Raw genomic sequence first — 22,199 nt, 5'->3', positions numbered from 1 at the left:
TATCAATGGAGAGTTTTGCCTCAAGGAATGCGGAATTCGCCAATGTTATGCCAATGGTATGTAGCCCGTGCCTTGTCTGGAGTTCGCAAGCGGTTTCCTGATGCTCACGTCTATCATTATATGGACGACATTTTGGTGGCTACGCCCACCCAGGATGAGCTGCTGAGGCTACAGCCTCAGTTGTTGAATGCCCTGTATTCACATGGACTGCAGGTGGCTCCAGAAAAGGTACAACAACAACCTCCCTGGAAATATTTGGGAGTCAAAATTCTGGAATGGACAATCCGTCACCAGGAGGTGCAATTTGTGCAATCGGTGAAGACACTGAATGATGCTCAGAAGCTGGTAGGTGTTATCACTTGGTTACGTCCTTACTTGGGACTGACCACAGCACAACTGTCTCCCTTGTTTGAATTGTTGAAAGGGGACACTGATTTAAAGTCACCTCGTGAATTGACCCCTGAGGCACGAAAAGTGCTGGAGGTTCAGCAAGCTGTTTCAGCTTGCCAGGTGTACCGCATTGAACTTTCCATTGATGTCACTGTGTTCATCACCACTCCTGAGTTACATCCTACAGGTATCATCGGCCAATGGAATGATGAATGGACTGATCCTCTGCACGTCTTGGAATGGGTCTTCCTGCCTCATCAGCCGCATAAGACGGCGACGGCGCTGTTTGAATTGATTGTGCGCTTGATAATCAAGTGCCGGCAACGCTGTTTGCAATTGATGGGTGCAGATCCCTCAAAGATCATACTCTGGGTTCAGAGGGAGGAATTTGATTGGAGCTATGCGAACAATGTTTCGCTGCAAAGTGCTCTCGAGGGTTTTTCAGGGCAGGTCACTTATCATCTGCCTAGCCACAAGCTATTGCAAGTGGCCAAAAATACTCAATTTTCTCTACGACCCAAAAGTAGCCAAGAGCCAGTGCAAGGTCCCACCGTCTTCACTGACGGTTCGGGCAAAACAGGAAAAGCCATTGTTACCTGGCAGGATGGATCTGAGTGGCAGGTTTTGGAAGGCCATGAGGATGGGTCAGCCCAACTGGTTGAACTAAAGGCTGCTGTCATGGCATATGAGAAATTTTCCCAGGAACCTTTCAATTTGATCACGGACTCTGCCTATGTTGCCGACATCGCACAGCGATTGAGTTGTTCAGTTTTGAAGGAGGTCAGTAACCCTGCCTTGTTGGATTTACTGAAGGCCCTGTGGTGTGCAATTCAGGCCAGAGTTCATCCATGCTACGTTCTGCATGTACGGAGTCACACTAATTTGCCAGGATTTGTAGCGGAAGGTAACACAAGGGCTGACAAGTTGGCTAACCCAGCATGGGTAGCACCTCAGCCTGACGTGCTCGCGCAGGCCAAGGCATCGCATGGGTTTTTCCACCAAAATGCGCATACGCTGCAGAAGCAGTTCCAACTGACGGCCACTGAGGCTCGTGAGATTGTCGAGTCATGTGATGACTGTCACGCCCTTGGTGCGCCATTGCCGGCAGGGGTTAACCCCAGAGGCCTTAAAGCCTTGGAGCTTTGGCAGACCGATGTTACCCAGGTCGCCGAGTTTGGCCGGCTCAAGTATGTGCATGTCACGGTGGACACGTTCTCCTCTGCGATGTGGGCTTCTGCTCACACAGGAGAGAAAGCCCGTGATGTCATTGCCCACTGGAGGCAGGCCTTTGCTGTTCTTGGCATACCTTCTGCTGTGAAAACCGACAATGGTCCTGCTTATGCCTTGCAGCAGGTATGGCAGTTCCTACAGTCATGGGGTGTGTCACATAACTTTGGCATCCCTCATTCTCCGACGGGACAGGCGATTGTAGAACGCAATCACGGTACACTCAAGCGTGTTCTTCAGAAGCAGAAACGGGGAATGCAGGGTGAAACCCCACACAGTCGGTTGGCAAAGGCTTTGTACACCATCAATCACCTTACGGTGCCGCAGAACTCAAATAATCCTGTCATTTTGAACCATCATCTCTCGTTGCAGGCTTCGGACGGTGAGCAACAGCCTCCAGCGAAGGCACGGGTCCGAAATTTAGTCACCAAGCAATGGGAAGGACCCTATGACCTAATCGCTATGGGGCGAGGGTATGCGTGTGTGTCCACGGACACTGGGACACGCTGGCTACCTTCAAAGTGTGTCCGTCCTGACTTGCAACCACAGAGGCAGAATTCAGCTGACAGGCAAGGTGGAAGCCGTGATCAACTTGAAAGCCACCAAGTAGATGAATCCTCAAGTGATCACTCTGATGATTCCTCCACAGACAGTGATTGAACTTGTATATATTCCCTTTGTAAATTTGTTCATTTTTCTTTTTCTGTTTTTTCTTTTTTTTAAAGTTAAAAGGGTGAGATGTTACCCTGGTTTTTCTGAGTTTCTTTATTAGCCTTTTGATTTTCATAAATGGAGTCAGATCCTTTAGTTACTGTAGAATATTAGAGCAGTTTTTCTACCTTTCCCACAGAAGTAACATAAACAAATCCTTTGTTTTTCATTCTTTGTCCTTTGTTTGCATATTTCTAACCTGAAAACAATTGTAACTGACAATTCGTCTGGCCACTGAGGCTGAGGGGTGGAAACCCCAAAAAGCCAATCTTCTGCTAGACCCACAAATGTATAAAAGTAAAAGAATAAACAAAGGGGTATCTTCTCTCCGCTCTTTCAGCTGGGAGCTGGATCAGAGGAACCTCTGCGAAAATCTCTTGTCTGCGTGTGATTGCTTTGTGTGTCTCAATGACAAGTGTGCACTACTGGGTATGAACTTTAAGGATGACTGGAGCTATTATCTTGCTGAGAGCCTGTATGCATCATTATACTAATTACTCTGAAGAAATACATAAGCTTTCTTTTCATCTGTGCAAAGTAATATTTACAGCTGCATCACATTTCAGAACACTGTTTTTATGCCCATGTTTCCTTCAACTGCATGGATTTTATTGGCAGGAGGGAAGGAAACACACAAAAACAGTTTTGTCTGGAGGCTTGCCCTGGTTAACAGATCTGACTACACGCTCAGCTGGTAACAACTTCTGGCTCTCCAGTGTGTATTGAAAACAATGGAAAAAAACCCCAGCAAGCAGTTACACTGGTGAGAGTTTCCACTTGAATTCTCAAAACAGCTATTCTGAAATTCATGTACTGGAGAGAGATTTACAATCAAGACACTCTTCAAATCACTTGGAAAGATGTTACACTTTGGAAAAACAGCAAACTGCCTCTGAGATTCAAGCATGGGGCATGTCCTGCCAGACCTGCCACAAGTACTCAGTGCTTACATGGCCAATACCTACATCAGTAATTGGTCATTTTACTTAAAAGTTGACGTAGAAGAAGGATGAATAGAGAAATTAGTATCGTCCACAAAATTAATTGATCTAGAAACAACTCAATACAAATAGCCTTATAGGAAAAATCACTTTCAGAACAAGTATCTGAAAATTAATGCTGCATGAATTTAACCAAGAAACAAAAGTTTATTAACTGACTTACTTAGAAATTTTAGAAATAGCTAAAGGTCACAGGACACTGGTTTAATGCCCACTGCTTAACAAAATCTTTGTGCTAATATTTTACACTCGAAAATGGCCATACCACATCAGACTGAACACCATCCAGCCCAGGCTCCAGAGAGAGAGAGGGGGAAAGCATAAGTGCAAAAAGCCAGACCCCAAGCCTTCCTCCAAATGTTCGTCAAGCCCTAAAGCACTCTTGGTTTAGGGACCCATCAGGTGGAGGTAGGATCTTTGCATTTAAACACTCACAGAAATATCCAGAGGAACCTGGCTAAACAGTTTGTGTTGGAAAAAGCTTATATGAATTCAAACATTCTTCTGGAAACAACCTGCACAGTTCAGTTCATATACTGTGTAAAAGAAGGATCACTGTCCTCTCTAGAGCCTCCCAAGATGTTCTTGTTGCCTGCCCATTCTTATTTAGACCAAAAAGAATCCCCGATCTTTTCTGATTTTGTAAGCACTTAATTGTATCAGTCTTATCCTTCCTCCTATTGCTAGGGTCACCTCTTTTCCAGACTAGGTGATAAACAATAAAATGACCACTAATCTTGATACTCTGGACTATTGCAGGATGCCAGAGTACAGTCTGAAAACACTTTTAACCACTTGAAAATGGAGCAATATCAACATAATCCTAATGGAAGAAAAAGGCCTGTTTCTGAAAAGCACAGCTTTAATTTCTTAGTTCATTTCTGGAAAACAACAATAGCTATATTTTGATCTCAAACTAATGACCCATTTAGTCAACATTAAGGTATTTAGTACTTACCTAAATATCCCATTTTGGTCATCAGTCAGGACTCAGAAATACAAACAGACATAACAGTAAACTAATTGCATTTGGTACACATGTTAGGAAACAAGTGATGTCTTAATCAAGAATTTTACTTACTTTAAAGAGGAGTCTCCAACACCAAGACATCCTCTCAGACTAAGCTGTCTCAGGAACCCACCACACCTTTTTGATATATTTTCCACAACACGACCCTTAAACCAAATAAAAGGAAGATTTACCTAAGTTTTATTCTGACACAATATCCTAACCAAATTAAAAATCCCAGGAATTAAGACTAGTTATACCCCACGAAAACTACAACTCTTTGAATTTCTTTTGCTACTTTACGAAAGAACAGTTACCTGTTGAGAATCTCCACTAACATTCAGGTGCTATTCAATTCAATCTTTAATTCCCTCTTCCTCTCCTTCGTTCAATCACACACAGCTCAACTTTTTGTCACAGCAAACCCTACCCATTAAGACTACTAAAATGAGCTTCAAGTTTTCTAAGATGCATAGGGAATGGCCACAGAGGTGGAAAGGGAGGCTTGAGCACTCCTCAAGGGTCCCAGTCACTCCTACAGCACGTAAGTTGAAATTGCCCACAGAGACCTGCTTATGCTAGTACATCACGACAGCCTCCAGTAAGTCCCTGTTTTACAGCTCCTGCCATAGGGTTGCTTGCAATTGAAAGGTGCCAAATACCTTGGTGAGAGCAGCAGCAACAGAACTAAGACCTAACAGTACTGTGCATTTTTTTCTCTCCCTTTATTTTTTGAAAGAAGAAATATGTATAGAAGTACAGGTCAGTGGATTTTTTGTTGTCATGTTGTTACATTTTATTGTTCTTCTCTAATACTAACATCTTGGCCATCACTGTGGAAAAATACTTCTTTATCAGAGCTTGTTTCTTGGTCCATAAGTAACACTGCTTATCTTATCACTCCAAAGTTTTTACACCAAAACAAACAAACTGAAAATAATATATTTTTAAAATCTTTTCAATTAATCAGTATTATTTCTCAGCAAAGGCCAAATACCTTTACTGTAAGGATAAATTCTTCAATGAATAACGTATAATGCAAGTTCAATTTACATTGCAGAAAAAAAGCCAAATCCTAAAGAGTTAGTCAAAGAAAATAAAAACAAATAATGAGATAAGTTTCCCCAAACCCATTTATTTCTTTAATCACACAAAACCTCCCCAAACCCAGCATACTAAAGAAGTTAACTTTTGTGCATTCAAATGCATTTAGCTGTTTGAATAATTTGTCAATCAAAAAACCAAACGTTTTCTACCTACCCCAGCTTACAATTGGTTCCACATACCAAGAAATCCTAATGTACATTTTAATTCAAGATCACACATTGACTGAAAAATCACCCAACAGTACAACGTCCAACTGAGCACAAAGTTGTCAAATACACTTGGGAAATTCACAGACAAAAATTACCTTACTAAAACAGCTAAACAGGGTTCTTAGACACCAAATATGAAACTATTTTGTTGAAGAACTGGTTTGTGTTATAATTTCTTGTAGAACACACTTTTATGAGTAAATTTAAGGGGTATATATTACAAATGTACTTAAATATAATATACTGAAGTAACTGAATTGCTCCAAACCACAATAGCTTTTTATAGCAAAAGGTCATAACTTAGTTTCATTCCTTCTCCTGAATCCCCTGCTACAAATATCTCAGCATCTCAGAGGGCAACACCACTAGGTAAAATAAATGACAAGAATATTGAAAACAAAATACTGTGTTTCTAAACACCAAAATGATTGCAAAGAAAGAAAAGGCCTATCAACAGAAGGACTGCAGATCTGTAGGGTTTTACGCTATTTCCTATTTCGTAGCAGGTGAAGAACAGAAGATTTCTAAAGGCAACTGAAAATGTGACATTTAAGCTCCAGTTCTTCCTTGACACATTTAGATTGAGGCAGATGCCAAAAATCTTTCTCCCACCTCTTCAAGATACTGTTGTTTAAGATGAGTAGAGCACTGGAGTTGGCAACAAAGTTTGAAAAGAACAGTGAAAAAAATTTACCCTCTATGTTACTGTAAAGCTTTAGGAACAGTTTGTACCATGGTTAGCAAAACATAGTAAATGAAACACATCTGGATTTTATTCATGCAACTAAGAAGCTAAAACATAAAATACAGAAACAAATCTATTATTGTAGCCTATATTTAATTTGTATCAAACAACAAATGATAAACCAGTTCAGACTGAATCAAGGAATTGTTGTTCCGCACTAATTTTTTTCTTCATTTTCAGATGTCATTTTATTTTGTTATGCACATCTATGTTAGCATTAATGCAGGCATGCTTTTCTTACAGAAGACAAATCTGCCATAAAACCTTTCGTTATATACTGGAAAGGACTTTCCTTCACATGTACCCGCGTTTCACACAAGGTTCAAACCTTATAAAACAAATGGTCATAAAATGGTAATCAGATACACACCAAATCAAATCTAGGCAAGTCTGCAGTAAGAAAAGCTGTCCAGCATTGTAGTGCTTCAATCTCCAAATGCTAAAGCCAAGTGTCCAGTGAGCTTCCAGCACTAGATGGCCCTCTCATAGAGGGATTTAGGAGCAGCAAAAATGATCCTCTAGATTGTAAAAGTGATTCCAAGAATCTCACTCCATCCAGAGGCACTGTTTACACTTTTCCTTTCTGGAAATGTGTAAACAGACTTGAATTTCTAGAGCCCTATGACAACCAAAACTGAAACACGTAGAGGGGTGGGGAGGTGGGCAAAAAGGCAAATACAGAGTTCTTTTTCAGCTGCTCCTTCACAGTACTATTATCCTGAACTTAGCTTTTAAAACGCATGAAAACAAGCACAGTATGCGGGGCACTCGAAATGGACTATGCTTTTAAACATCTCCGTAGGAATGAAAAATACCCTAAAAATGAAAAAGACACTAACCTCTATATCCGTTTGGAAGTTAAAGAGGTCTATTCTTTGCCAATTGCTTCCATCCAGAGCTAGAACATTCCATGCCTACAGAAAACAAATACAGTTTATTTATTACTTCTACTGCCTGCTCCCTTCATTTTCCTCTCAGTAATGCAAATATTACAAACTTGACAATTTCAGGTAGCATTTAAAAAAAAAAAAATTGTAGATATTAGTATCTATCTTCATACTCATACAGTAGCTAAAAACATAGAATTTGTAGAAATTAATCTCAAATCTCCTAAATGGATTACATTTCAAAGGTTAACTTGTGACTAAAAAACATACAGGAAGACAAGATATTAAACGTGAAGCATGTACACAGAAAGATTTAATGCTCTATTCTTAAAAAGCTTTTGTAAAGTTTTCTAATGAGTTACTTTTGCTAGATCTAAACGGAAAAAAGTAACTGCAGATGAGATTCCTTTCAATAAAACCACAGTTCCTCAACCTCACTTGTTACTATTCTGAGAAAACAGAAACCTTTCAGAAAACTGCTGAGTTTCCACTATTAGGACCAGGCCTTTCCTTTACACGTGCTAAGTTACATGTACATGTTTGAGAGCTTGTCCTTCACTGTTGAAGCAATAGTTGTTGAAAGCAGAGCAAAACTAAAAAGCCAGAGAAATGCAGATGTATCTAGAAAATGAGAAAAAAGAGAATGCCTCATCCAACTGACAGGTAGCTTTCAGAGAAAGATACAATTTATTCAATCACTTTGGTTTTCTTATGCAGTTTTGTAGGTTTTAGATGAAACCTGATGTTACCTGACTCACAAGACTTACTGGAGTTGCAGGACAGTGTGATATGAGTAAAGCACTAAATAACTACAAACTTAATTGTGCATTAAAACAATCAACCAACCAATTAAACCCCAAACCAAACCCAACTGTAAGAGAAGGAAAAAAAAAATGAAATAAAGTTTATTCATGTTGCATAATAATACAGTTCATTGCGCACAACTGATGTAGAAATGGAGTATTATTCATTGTGTTTCAAGAAAAAAAAAATGAAGACAAGCTAAACATAAAAACTTACTTAGCATGCCTTCACTAGTATCTTGTGTGTGGCTTTTTCTTCCACTAGTAGTCCATCTACTTAACACCTTTTGTACTTGGCAAGAAAATGTACTTCTTAGACATATGCTGCACATTAGCCAAACTACATGGAATTTTAAGCAGCACCTACACCTGAAAAATAGTGTTATACAGCCACATGCTTTATAAAAAGCAAATGCCATCAAGCCAAACTGGGCTTAATCCCTTCTCCAGATACAGAGCATTCATGACCGGATATCTTTTCCACAGCCTTTAGATAGAAGTCCTGTACACAGCAACTAAATCCACATCTACATGCAGAACTGGGACCACTGTTCACTTGCTTTAATAAACGAAGAGATTGAGAAAACTTTTTTAACAGGAAGCAGATTGCAATGAATCCCATTATTTGCATGTAATTAAGAGAATAGCATATGGAACAATCAAAAACCCTAGGAGAAATACATACCTTGGAAACTTGTGCACAGCGACACAAAGTAACTATGTCCAAGAAAGAAAATATTCTAGAAAGAAAGGAAAACAACTACAATTACAATGTTTAATTACAAATTTGGACTACTGTATGAATTCACCGTTCTATAGTTCTATGGAAAGACACCAGTTACACAAGAAGCAAGTTAAATGCTATATGAGTGTTTCACCAAATTATTTTTGGTTATTGAGACTTACAGAATAATATCATAGCTATAATCTAAAGAAAGTCAACACCAACATATGAGAGCCCAGCAGGTGCTGCTTCTGAAAATCTATTTTCTGTTCCTTCTCCCTACTGTAACAAATATATTTTTCTTCTTAATTCAGAGAAACTAGTTTATATTCTTTTAATTATCCTACAATTAAATAAATCACTTAAATGAATACAGGTGAAGAGTAAGAAATAGATAACACAAAGATAAATCCAAGTTCAAGAATGTAAGTGTTAATACAAGGGACAATAACCCAAATTTCTGAAAGAGTTTCACAGGGACTACGAAGTCTAACACAGTATCTTTTTTTAAAAAAAAATTTACTCTACAAGAAACAACTACAGCTGAAAATTCAGCTCATGGAACAAGTTTCTCAGGGTTGTCAACTCTTAATAGTTTCCTGAAAGAAATTTTTCACTGTCAAAATGAATTTTGCTAAATACCATTTTCCAAACACCAACAAAATTGGTTCAGAGAATGTTCTCAGTGAAAAAGAAATCATTGGCTTAAGCATAAAACATAGATCCTATTAAAAAATTATTTTGTATTACAGAGAATGAAATCTATGAAATATATGAAAGATGTTCCTATAATTCACTGATAAACTGCTATCTGCTTGCCAAGGAACATTTTCAGTCATCAAAACCATGAACAGTAATAAGAACAATTTCATATTATAGTTAGATGTTAACACTGAGGAGCAAACAACTGTTGAGATGTTGGATTTAACCACATAACATTCTGGTTACTGTTTTTCAAATGAAAATCTGAAGACAGAGCTGAAATGGGTGCCTACATCTTAAGCAGTATTTTAGCTGTGGTAAGAGCCAAAAATGTAAGGAAATTACTTCTTAAACATAACAACCTTCTGGACATTCATTATGATCACTTCAGACAGTAGTCTTCTGATATTTCATTTGATACCTGGAAATATTTTTTTTTCTCTTTTTTTTTATCACAGAGTAGTAGACTTTCTCAAAAAAAACTAATAGCCAAGCAAACAGAAGGACAAATATTTTCAGAAGCTATGAAACAGTTAATAAAATACTGTCAACTTTATTTACTTTGATAGCATCTATTTTGACATTTGAACATCCTTTCAGAGACCCGTCCACTTTAGGAAACTTAGTGGCATTTAATGCACAAAGTACACAATGTGCTCAGAAAACCACTGGACTGTTCAGATAAACAAAAGTGTTCTCTCTTTTTTAAGAGCAGCATAAATATCAGCAACTCACCAGGAACCCTATTCTGAAATCACCTTTCTGTCCACCATGAGGGAAATGTCAGCAGATGAGGGTGAGTTACATGAGAGAGAGCTGCAAAAGCTTCTTGGCTTGCAGAAGCTTCCTCTTAGAACCACCATGAGAGTGGAACCTGAGGGTTATCTCAGATTTACAGAAGCACAAAAGACAGATTTCCATGTTATTTGCAACAAAGGAAGAACTTGTGACACAATACTTTTGCCTAAACAAGAACGTGACATGCTTTAGAAGTGAGGTATCCAGTTCTACTGAAATAAGAAACAAAAGGAGAAACTATAAGGTGTTGAGGAAAGGTATTTTATACACCCCCACCACTCTTAAGTTGTCTGGCAGTCTGTCTTCATGTTTCATTGTTTATTGCTGTTAAGAGATTAGTGCTGATACAGGATTTCTGCTAAAAAAAAAAAAAAAAAAGTTAAACTAAAACCAAATGGAGAACAGATGTATTTATTTTTGCTTCATTCTGTATGAAGTGACTTTTCAAAAAGTTAAAAAATGAATGTGGTTATTCTATATTAACAGAAGAAATATTTTAGCAAGTAAACATTTGTGATGCGTTTAGGTTTGTTTTTTGTTCTAGAGAAGAACCTTTCCTGTGAGGCAGCCCAAGCTCTCCCCATCAAAACAGGTAATAACATTAGACATTATCAGCAATCAAAAGCACAGTTATTACTCTCCACTTAAACAGTACAATAGGCAAGAGATGCCAGTAAATACTTTTATAATTCCAAAGAGGCATCTTGCACATGTGCTTGAAAACACTTTTTTCCATGCTTTTATATTTACTTATCCTCTATAATACACCCTTGTCTCTGCGCAGTCCCACAGAATTACTAGCAAATCCTTATCAGCCAGGAAAACTACTCAACAAGGCACAAGACTCAACAAGGGTTAAAGTAATTTCAAGTCTTTAAAAGACTTCAGAGTTTTTAAAGACTTAAAATGCAACCAACAAAATGAGATGGAAACACTGATGCTGTCAGTCATCTGTCAGTGTCGGACAGTGACATTGTGTGGCATTTGGTGAAGGACCACTTGCAATTTTAAAAAGTGGAAAAAACTACCAAGCAGGGTGGCTGCTGGATATATAGCACTTTTGTCCTCTATGACCACAGCTACGTAGGTGGAAGCAGCCAGCAGCAGGATTCATTTCCACTTCAGTCTTTGGCAAGTATTAATACAAGGAAATGGAAATTAAGTTAATAAATTCCCAGTAACGTTTAGGACCATCTGTTCCGAGTTCTAGTGTCCCAGGCTCTTCAATTCTCCACAGTTAGCCTGTATTGAGCTCAAGAAGCTCACTTACCAATACTTGGAGTCCTTCAAGCCTTTTCATCCCTAGGCACACACCACTCTGGATACATGCCTCATGAGTTTGGCCTTGGGGACCTTTCAATGTTAACAGTCCCTACACCACATGTGAGCTTCATGCCAAAAGCACAAAGAGTTGTACGAGCTTAGAGTTCCTCAACTCCCTCATGGCAAACTAGCATTTGGCTAAAGCCTAAAAGGATCTATTCTTTATTTGAAAGCCTTCAAGACACGGAAAATCATCACCTTCTCTGGTAGTTTGTTCCACTGGTTAATCACTCTGTCAAAATGTTTCCCTTGCATCCAAGGTGAAGGTCTGACTTCCAGCTCTGTGCTGTTTTCTACTTTTCTTCACCAAATTAAAGAGTGCTTTAGCAGTTCATACTTTCTCCTCACCGAGTTTAAAAGCCACTTATCATGTCATCTTTAATTCCTATTTTAACAGTTGTTTTATTTCAGTTCTTTAAATCTCCTTCTCTTTGCCCATTATTTTTTCAGCATGTTTCTTCAAATGCAGACATCAGAAGCACATGCAACATTAAAAATTTTATTAGTATCAACAAAGTTGTACACAGATACGGTTTCATTACTCCCATTTTAGGCCATTGTAACAGTCTTCCTGACACAGCATCAGACAAGAATCTTATGGAATCTCACCCATTTCCCCATCACACTCTGCTCTAGGACACAGCCCAGGTCTCAGCTCTTTCTGTAGATTCCTTTCTCCTGCATATCTATCCATGTAAAATTAATCTTGTATGAACCCACTCAGTTTATCATGTTATTAATGAAATTCCTTAGGAGTGCCATGTCTTCATAAGGGTTAACCATTACAGTTTCTTTGTGTCATCTATAACTTAATCTCTTTAACATGCACTGATAAAATGATGCACACATATCGTTCACTTTTAGAATTAAAATCCCAAACGCTAAAAGTCAAAGACATAAGTAGAAGCATGTAGTTTTGGTTAGTAAAGCCAACCAAATTTTTAATTTCAAAGAACGATATTGCCCAATGACTTATTTTCCAAAAAAAACAAAACTGTCATATTCCTCTCAATTTTCTATGAAACAAATCTATGGTGAATTTTTCCACTGCATACTGAATAGGAGGCTGAGATTTCTCATCATCTCTCTCTTGCCTGCTTAAAAGTGCTGCAGTTAGGATTCATATTCTTCTAGTCTGGAATTTGCTTGATATTCAAGACTCACCAAAATTCAGCATAAGAGGGCCACAGACATAGGTCACCTTTTTGAGACACTGTCACTGCAATGTATACTGTTCTGCCAACAAGAAGTGGTTATCTATGGTCTACATCATCTTCCCATGTATTTCTGCATGTACTTCATTATTCCCTTGTGCTGTAAATAGATGCTCCAATGTCTTTTCAAACACAGAGACAGATGACTCCTAACACTGTTTCCTTCCCTAAGGAGCCACAAAAAGAAACAGTTATTTCTCAAAACCCCAACACTGTACAGTGTACCTCCTACCCTGAGAGAGAGAAAACAAAGAGTGCAAGGGTCAGACTGCTTCTCTCTTGTTTTTTGTAAGGTCCTTCCACATTTGATCACACGAAGAATAAGCTTTTGAAGTAATAGCCTGCCAATTACACAATGTAGGTATTTTGATACAATGCTATAAAGACTCATAAAAGTGGATGACAAGATGCAGGCAGTGAGTACCACACACAGACACTTTACTTCCTAGAAATTCTGGCCCTACCTCCAGAATTTAGTATGAAAGACCTGGTAATTTCTAAAAAGATTCACCAAAAACCTAAGATATGGGTTTGTTTATAACTGATGTGTGAATGGAATTCCATGTGAAAACTTTTGGCTTTCACACTGTTTAAATTTATAGTGGCTTTGCATGCAAGGATAATACCAAACTTTATCAAAATGAAAACCAAAATAATAAGGAAGAGAAATGCCTCACTGAAGACAGCACATCGACTAGATAGCCTGCTTAGAAGATCCCTTCAACTTTAGCACATTGTTCAGTTGCTAGAAAACACGCACACAACAAATCTGTTATGTCTTCCCCATTTTAGACAACGGATTTCTTACTAATTTGTACAATTCCTTGCATAGCAAGTCTGTTCATGTTAAAATCCTTCACATGCAATATAGAAGAGTAAAGCCTACATGCATGGAAAAGTATCAGAGAGACAAAGTACAGCTTTCATAGCTTTGTTTCCTTTTTCTTAGTAGTTTTTTTTCTCAGAATTTTCTCCACGCTTGCCCAAGCAAGCAGAAATGGGCACCAGACACTCTCAGTTCACTACCTGTGAATACACACAGTGGCAAAGTCTGATAACCACCACAGAAACTGTCTTGTATTTCTACTAAAATGCCATACTCACTAAACACAAACCATATTTACAATTCTTTATACATGGAAGGTTTCTTTTCACCTTTGTCCTGTTTTAATAAGTACCCTACTGAGGTATGAGGTATCTCATGGTTAAGTGTAGTCCAGCAGTGCGTACAAACACTAGAATGCAGGCTAGAAAACATACAAGTAAGATAGCCTCATATAACTCATAGCCATAATCCAGAAAAGCAGAATCTTTAATAAATATTAAATTCAATAAATAAATTTATATCTATATTATTAAATTAACAGTGTTAATGCTGATGTACTTCTGAACTTCACCAACTTTGCAGCTAAATCCCATAATATCTTACTCCATAAAACCACAAAATAACATTTGTCCTGGAAAGATAAATAGTGAGGCCTATTTAAATCTTAAGGAATTTAACTATTTTCTATCAAAAAACAAGTATCTTTTCTGTCAGGCCTGTTCCAGTAGCAAAAGACAGAGGAACAACAATTGCTACACAAAGCATACATCCATTTACTCACCTAACGCTGGATTTCCCAGGTCAGTTATTAAACACCTTTTCATTGCAGATGAGCTATCATGTAAAGCACTTCAACTAGAAACTCTGTTACATGCTCCAAAACTTTCCAGTAATTTCACCCTGCAGTTTCCGCTTGTAAACAACTCAGGTCTTTCTCGGCTGATCTCCATAGAAAGTCTTTCAATAACAAATGTGGCACAAAAAACCCTCCTTTTCTTTACAAGGCAAACCTCCTTTTCTTTCACCAAGGTACTTATTACTACACAACACTGATGTAAGTATTGGCAATTGCAAAATACTGGGCTGATAACAGGATTCTGACATCTATTTTCCATTGAATCAGAAATCAACTTTGCTGGATTCATTTTAGAGAGGACAGCATCTAACCTTTTATGGTCTATATGCTACTTGCAAGACAAGTGGATCCTATTACCCTTTCTTTGAAAATTAGTTTTATCTATTTGTAAAGTATGTCCACGTATAACAACACAATAGTAACCTTTCCAGATATTCTCAGTATCTGAAATAAAAGACCCAATGATAAATTCAAAAAGGGCCAGTTCTGTTTAACTTTCCAGCCTCAGCTAGTCTATAATTTTTTAATATAGATTTTATTTTTATGAAGTGATTTTATGAAGTACAAATTTGGCAACTATAACACTTCTTACTAAATAAAAGCAGTTAGCCTAATTATTAGCTCACAATGATTTAAATTGCAGCCCACAGTCCTAATCTAACCTGCTGGCCATTCCAACTATCCTACAGTCTATTTTTTCACATGAGTGAAGGGATTATAATCTGGGCACTGAACAGGCAAAAATCCCCTACAACCACTCGGCACATTAGTGGCTAGGTAGAAATGTGGACAAATAACAAGATGCACTGGTGCCATGCAGCCTAGGGACACTCCATAACCCAAGATCATTACTGCCACAGATGTTATGTGCTTTGGTTAGCTGCTGGAGTAGGATTCAGTAGACTTGATCCAACCTGTAGCTCTGCTACTGGCCTGGAGGATGATCATGAACAAAAGACTTCTCTTCCTGATGTCTGTGTTTGCATAATGAACACAGAGATAATAATGTTCCCCTCTCCTGTAAATACTTCATGAATTACAGACCAAAAAAAGTCTTTTTATGTATGGTTTTCTATTTAAACTGTCTAGCACCAATATTGAAGAAATACTTTTTGCTTTTCAGAAAGTAAGAGTATCTTTTGACCGCCTTTTTGTTCTTTGATGGCACTTTTCACATGGAAATGAGGAAGAACACTTCCCCCTCTGCCTCCCATAGCCCCACATAAAAAGCAGAGCTCATTATATCACTAATACTTCTGAATATTTAGTTCTGACAATGAATGAACTAAGAGACAGAGTTTAAATAAACTCCAGTTTCAAAGGTAAATAAACCCCTACATCAAATTAAGTCTTCATTAAATATGGGATTCCAAAGAGAGATTTGGTAGCAAATAAAAGAAAAACAAAATTAAACAAAATAAATAGTAAAGTACAATTTCAAGAGTTGTGCGAGTCATTGCTATTCTCCTTTCAGCTGTTACTCCTGCTTCAAATGCTTATTTGCTTCTGTTTGTTCCAGTGTGACTAATCCTTTGTCACAAGCATGTTCTTACTGAGAGATAATACCTGTAACTTGAACCAAGCAAAGCTAAAGCACTCCATTTATAAGGAAGCCCCATGAAGAACCATTAAAAAAATACTTCCTTTTCAAAATTCACAGATTTTACTTAGCACCTGGACACAATAAAACCCCACTTCCATTTCCACATCTCCTCTTCCTCATTAATGTGGTATACAAGAGCACTAGTGTGCAGTTTTCTGCATCTGTTCTTCAAGCCTCTCACTCACATTTTTAAAGGAATTCCATCGGAAATATCGCTGCCCAAAAAATTCTGTTTTGAGCTTACACTGGCACTTGTTTGTGAACAAAACCAAATCACTTAAACATACTAAATAGAGGATGGCAGCTACCTACTCCAATTTCAAAAGGCCAAACTGAATTGTTCATATAATCATTTGCAAATGTCGCATCGCATACAAAGAAGGCAGAAAATGCATACGAAGTGCCAACTGGTGAGGCAAAGAAGTGAAAAACATAAACTTGCATCTGGAACCGATCTTGGTTAAGAATTTCATATGCAGACAAACAATGCATGTAGCAGTGTAAAAAAAAGGTCAACATGAGACCTTCTCCATATACTGAGGGGGGTATACTGCTCACCAAGCATTGATTAAGCCTTTAGTTTCTTCAGGCAGAGCCCAAGTTCTGTCCTGAATATAAGTCACTGGAAAGTTTTAAAACCTTATCCCCCTTCAGAATAAAAGGCATTTTTTCTAAAAAAAAGCTGATTAATGAGAAAGATGCAACTTATTGCGTTGTCTGTGTATATTAGAAGTTAGATACACTACCTTGAAGACACAGAGAAACTAAATGACTATACTTTGTAACATTACATAAATCATATTATAACAAAAATAGCATTAATAATGTGATATTATTTTTTAAATTGCTCCCAAAGCATGTAAGGATACTGAAAGAACCCTGTATATCTTCTACAGTGCGAAAATAATTAGAATTCTATTATTTTTCTAGCTAAAAATCAAAATATTTAACTAATTTCCAAAGGCTTTATCTTGTCCATGACCTATGCTGGTGGCTCACTCAGATCATTTACTCAGTTTAATTTCTGATCACTTTTTGGGAGGTAAGAACCACTGGAAATTATATGACTCCACAGAAGTGAGTCAGGATTTGCCATTATGCTGTCATCAGTTGCATTGTTTCTGCTTGCTTCTTGTCAGTGTAAGTCTCCACATTTCTAGCTAGCAAACATTTAAAGGATACTCACACCATATTGAATAGTGTCAATTAGTGCTGCTCTGCACTAATTCTTTGGACAGATGTATTTCAGGCATGTTATACTAAAAGACTTAATGAAAATTGCGAGTATGGGGCAACAGATTCTCATTGTGAATCTGCTTCACAAAAAACATAGATTTGTAAAAAGTATACAGAAGTCTTACTTACATAAGAAATATAATCCCTTCAGTTCATCATCTCTATGAACAGTTTATATACTTGAATCAATTTGGCTCTTTCTAATTCTAAACAGTTAAACTGTGATTGTTTGGCAGACTACTATAGAGGACTTTGACAACTTGCAAAGCAATCTAAAATCAAAATAAAAGATTGCATGTGCATTATAAAACTGGAATGTTTCCCTGAGACTGTCAAACACTAAACAGCAGTCTCAGCTATTCAGGGTGAAATATTTCCCTATTTAATTATACAGATCCTTGTAGTGGGGAAAATTAATCATGTCTGAGATGACAGATTGTTTTTCCTTTCCCCTTCAAAACACATATATTGTTTTTCTGCTTACAAAATTCTTACCAAGCGAGAACTGCTCCAGACAAAAGTTTTATATTTTTCAGTTCTTTGACTCACTAGTCAGTCCTCTGTATGCTAAGATACAGCAGCCAATTTTACAACAATTGTGGGCCATCCAAGTATCTCCAGGACCTATCTAAGAAGTACCCATGGCGTCATGACAATTTCTTATGTAGCCTTTGCTGTATTTCTTTTCTATTTCCCCCACAGTTAACCACACAGATGGTAAAGCATAATTTCAAATATATCAAATGCTGTGTTTCACTTTACCAGTTTTAAGATTACGGTAACTTTTTCTCTACAACAATGAACATACTAAAAGCTCAGCAAAATCAGCATGCAGTAATAAAAACAAAAAACAGAAATGTGAAAACCATTATTCAACTCTCAAGCTGCATATTCTTGCCTACAAGAAGAGCTGCTGCTGTAACACCATTCCTGGGTTCCTCTCCTAATTTCAGTCCCAAAACTCTACTTATCCTCTTCTAAATATGATTGATCACTCAAATTTTGAGACTGATAGTTAAGATCTACTCTTAATTACATGCACTAAGAAAGCGTGGTTTATAACAGAACTCACAATAGTTTCTATATTTGTGGTACAATTTATGAAGTTGGCACTTTGTAGGCAGAAAGGAACTGAAACTGGTTTAAGTAGCTGAAAGGGACAAACATCTCCATTCCTTAGGCTTACCATTTTTGTGAAAAAACTTACAGTTTTCACAGTACAGAACATTAGCAGTTAAAATACAAATGATCAAATACTATTCATCTTTCTACATGCCAAAAGTACTGGTTGTATGTCCCTTTTCAAAAGTGTATTATTACTTTTTATCAAGCCCCCCCACGCCCCCCCCCCCAAAAAAAAGCAATAGGCTGTTGAAGTATCAGAATATTCTAACATTAATTACATACACTTCATTTTTTTTCAATATATTTTGAAATTCACACTCCAACTGTAATAATCCATTGTTTTAAGGTTTCCCCCAGCAATTAAAAAAAAAAAAAAATTAACCCCTTTAAGGCAGTGACATCTTACTAGAAAAGTTACCATTAAAATAGTATAAGCCTGATTTGATTTCTTATTCTTCTGAGGATAGATATGGGTTTATGAATTTCAGACACCAATTCAATTTTACAAAGAATGTCCTGTATATTCAATTGATGCTTTCTCATGAACACAGGCTAATAAAAATAAAGTTACAATCTTCCTAAAACTGTTTAAATTACACAATTTATAATACCACCACACAATTCTTACTTAAACATCATACAATTGAGCACTTATTCAACCTTTTACTTCTTGCAATATGTAATAGTAGAGGGGAAAAAGCACTCCTTGCCAACTGGCAGACTAATAGCATTTCAACAGCTAACAGGGGTGATAATTTTTCCTTTAGCCTGAATACTACAAGGAGTTTTTAGAAGCAGACGATTTCTTTCACAGGTAAAAATATACTCCAATATTACCAATAAAAATGAATGTCCATAAACCACAAAAAGTTACAAATTAAATACCTCCCTCTCTCCACTCAAGCTATACTACCAACCTCAAAGTATAATTGGCCCTTCCAAACAAGGTTCTTCTTCAAAAGCACCACTGTCCATATTAATCAGATAGCCTCTTCTTCCTCTGGCCAGTTATCTGAGTCTACTTGAGAAAGAACAAATATTCTCTCATTTCTTATCCTTTCAAATGAGTTTTGTGCCTGGGAAGTTGGGGGTATCAACCATTTACTTACAAGCATAGTAGATACTCCACAGAAAATGTGCAACAGACATAACACTGGCTGGAAAACCTTCCAAAATAATTCTGGTTGTTACATTAGCAATAGTAATAATTGCAATCATAATATTAATGATGATGAACAGCAGTAAAAGACCAAGGGATTATTTTGTTCAATTTTAGAGTATGCAAGTATAGCAAAACTATTCTATGAATAAATTTCAAAGTGGTTTTATTTCATAAGTCTACCATCCGGAAAATGCTTTTCAATTTTAGAGAAAAAATTGGACTGGCTGCTTGTTATAGCCAGACTACATAAATTTAAATACTTCATGCAAATGAGAACAAGGCCAAATTCTGGCAATAGAAGAAACTGTGTTTACATTTAATTCTCAGATACTTGTAACAAGCTATTAATCACGTCTTTGCCATAAGTCCAACAGGTTGTTTTTTTAAAGAGGGCTGTAGTGCTAACAGTTTTCATACATACCTGATACAAGCAAGCAGCAAACTAAGTGCATTTGATGACCCTTTCAGTGGCATTTACTATTCCGTTCCAGCTCTCTGAGCAAACTGTTTCCATTGCAACTGGTTTACTCTCCTTTTAATTAAAAGGTAGACTGCATAGCTAATAAAGGAAAATTAACTAGAATATTAATTGCACACCCACTACAGCAATATTTAAGTTCTCCTGCCATAACCATAGGGTAAGACAATTTTAAAGCATGTTGCAGCATGACCATTTGATGTTTCAGGAGTCAAAAGGCATTCAGACTCGGTCTTACAAAAGCCTTTAGATGCAGGCTGTAAAACAAATTCACCACTGATAAACCTTTAGACAGGCAGGTCTCTGACCTGAAACTTCCTTAGATATCTACACTCTACAGAGATGAGAACCCAGATGCAAATCCCTCTCTCTAACATGCCCTGCCATTGGCCTTTCGAGTTTGTCCCTGCAGCAGTACAATTTCAAAAGGAGATTTACAGAGCACCTCCCAAACATCTCCTTCCACTCCATTTCAAAACCCTGGTGATCAGCACAGTCATGTGGGTATAGTGAAATATGCACTTTATTTCTCCCTGGCAGAGCAGACCCGGTCCCAGCATTCAGCATGAGATCATCGTGTTCTTTATGGAGAAAGCTGACAGTCACAGCTCAGTTTCTCAGATCATCAACTCTTCTAGCCACATCTGCAACACTACTTTGGCAAATCACCGTGCAATTGCATAAAGGACAGACGTCCACAAAACATAGATGGCTGGCTGAATCAGTTCCGCGTATGCTTGGCCTGCGATATTTTATGTTGTTGTTCCAGCCCCTTTCAACCATGCAAAACGTCTTCTTCAGACGCTGCAGTAACAGTGTAGCGGCAGGGAGTAGCTGCACCACTTCCTCAGCTGGTCAAATCCAAGATAAGCCTGCACATTTCTCCAAGTTTCTCTGTAAGAAGCTATCTTGAATCTAAGAACAAACAGCTAAGCCACTGGTAGAGTCTAATTACTTGGACTTGTTTGTTTGGATTTTCTTCCTGCTGATTTCTTTAAAATATCAGAATGGATCAGGTTGAAAGGGAACACAGAGGGTCATACAGTCCAACCTCCCTATTCAAGTAGAGTCATCCTGGAGCACATTGTACAGGATTGCATGCAGATGGTTCTTGAATATCTCCAGTGAGGGAGACTCCACCGCCTGTCTAGGCAATCCATTCCACTGCTCAGCCATCCACATGGTAAAGAAGTTCTTTCGCATATTCAAGTGGAACTTCTGTGTTCCAGTTTATGCCCATTGCCTCTTGTCCTATTGCTGGGCACCACCGGAAAGCACCTGGCTCCATACTCTTAGCATCCTCCTTTCAGATACAGATAAACATTGATGAGGGCATCTCTCTGTCGTCTCTTCCTGGTGCTGAAGAAGTCCAACCCCCTCATCCTCTCTCTTAGGAAAGATGCTCCAAAAGACATCCTTACTATCTCAGTGCAAGGTACTTTTCACTACCTAAACCATATAAACAAATTCTATTCAATAATATAAATGAGATACTTAGCAGTCATTTCCACAAATACTGGGAAGTCCTAATGCTTGAAAAGAAGTGCGTGTACATCATGACTTTTAGATAAGGAGGCAGCATCCTACATTGACTTTTATCTTGTGGTTCATGTGTGGCATTTTGTTCAACAAAGCAAAAGGTATAAGAATTCCTGTTCAGGGCATCATTCAGTGGCTGTCTCTTTTAATCACATTTTCTAAACAGTTCCAAGAGTCTAATTACAGTCTGCCACCATATGGAATGTATCTCAACAAAAATGAAAAGCCTTTTAAAATTCAGTTCCTTTAACAACAGTCTGCTTTTTTAGCACCATTGAGAGAGCACTGTGACAGTCACAAAGTTTTTAGGAGCACTGTCTTCGGGCACAAGATGCAAAATACCATTGAGACATTCTTCCACTTCAAATCAGACTGGAAGCAGTGACATACACACAAGCTGACCCAAACTTCTCTTCAGTATACTAAGAAAAAAAATCATCAGCTCAATTTTAATTGCACCATCATAACCCAACATTTTTTCCACTTTTTTTTTTTTCTTCTTTTTTTTTTTCCACTTTAAGGAT

General features: G+C 37.7%; 1 protein-coding gene across 1 annotated transcript in view; it reads right to left on the bottom strand.

The window, feature by feature from the left end:
* Positions 1–22,199, bottom strand: part of FBXL2 (F-box and leucine rich repeat protein 2) — a 54,339-nt gene that overhangs the window by 17,802 nt on the left and 14,338 nt on the right. Inside the window, exons 3-5 of the mRNA XM_040078381.1 lie at positions 8,775–8,829; positions 7,239–7,313; positions 4,411–4,505 (exon numbers count right to left, since the gene is read on the bottom strand). Coding sequence (XP_039934315.1) covers positions 4,411–4,505; positions 7,239–7,313; positions 8,775–8,829 — 225 coding nt within the window. The remainder of the gene's footprint in view (positions 1–4,410; positions 4,506–7,238; positions 7,314–8,774; positions 8,830–22,199) is intronic.

The sequence above is a fragment of the Hirundo rustica genome, chromosome 1, assembly GCF_015227805.2.
Source record: "Hirundo rustica isolate bHirRus1 chromosome 1, bHirRus1.pri.v3, whole genome shotgun sequence".
In the NCBI taxonomy this organism is placed as follows: Eukaryota; Metazoa; Chordata; class Aves; order Passeriformes; family Hirundinidae; genus Hirundo; species Hirundo rustica.
This window is presented reverse-complemented; position numbering and strand designations above follow the sequence as displayed.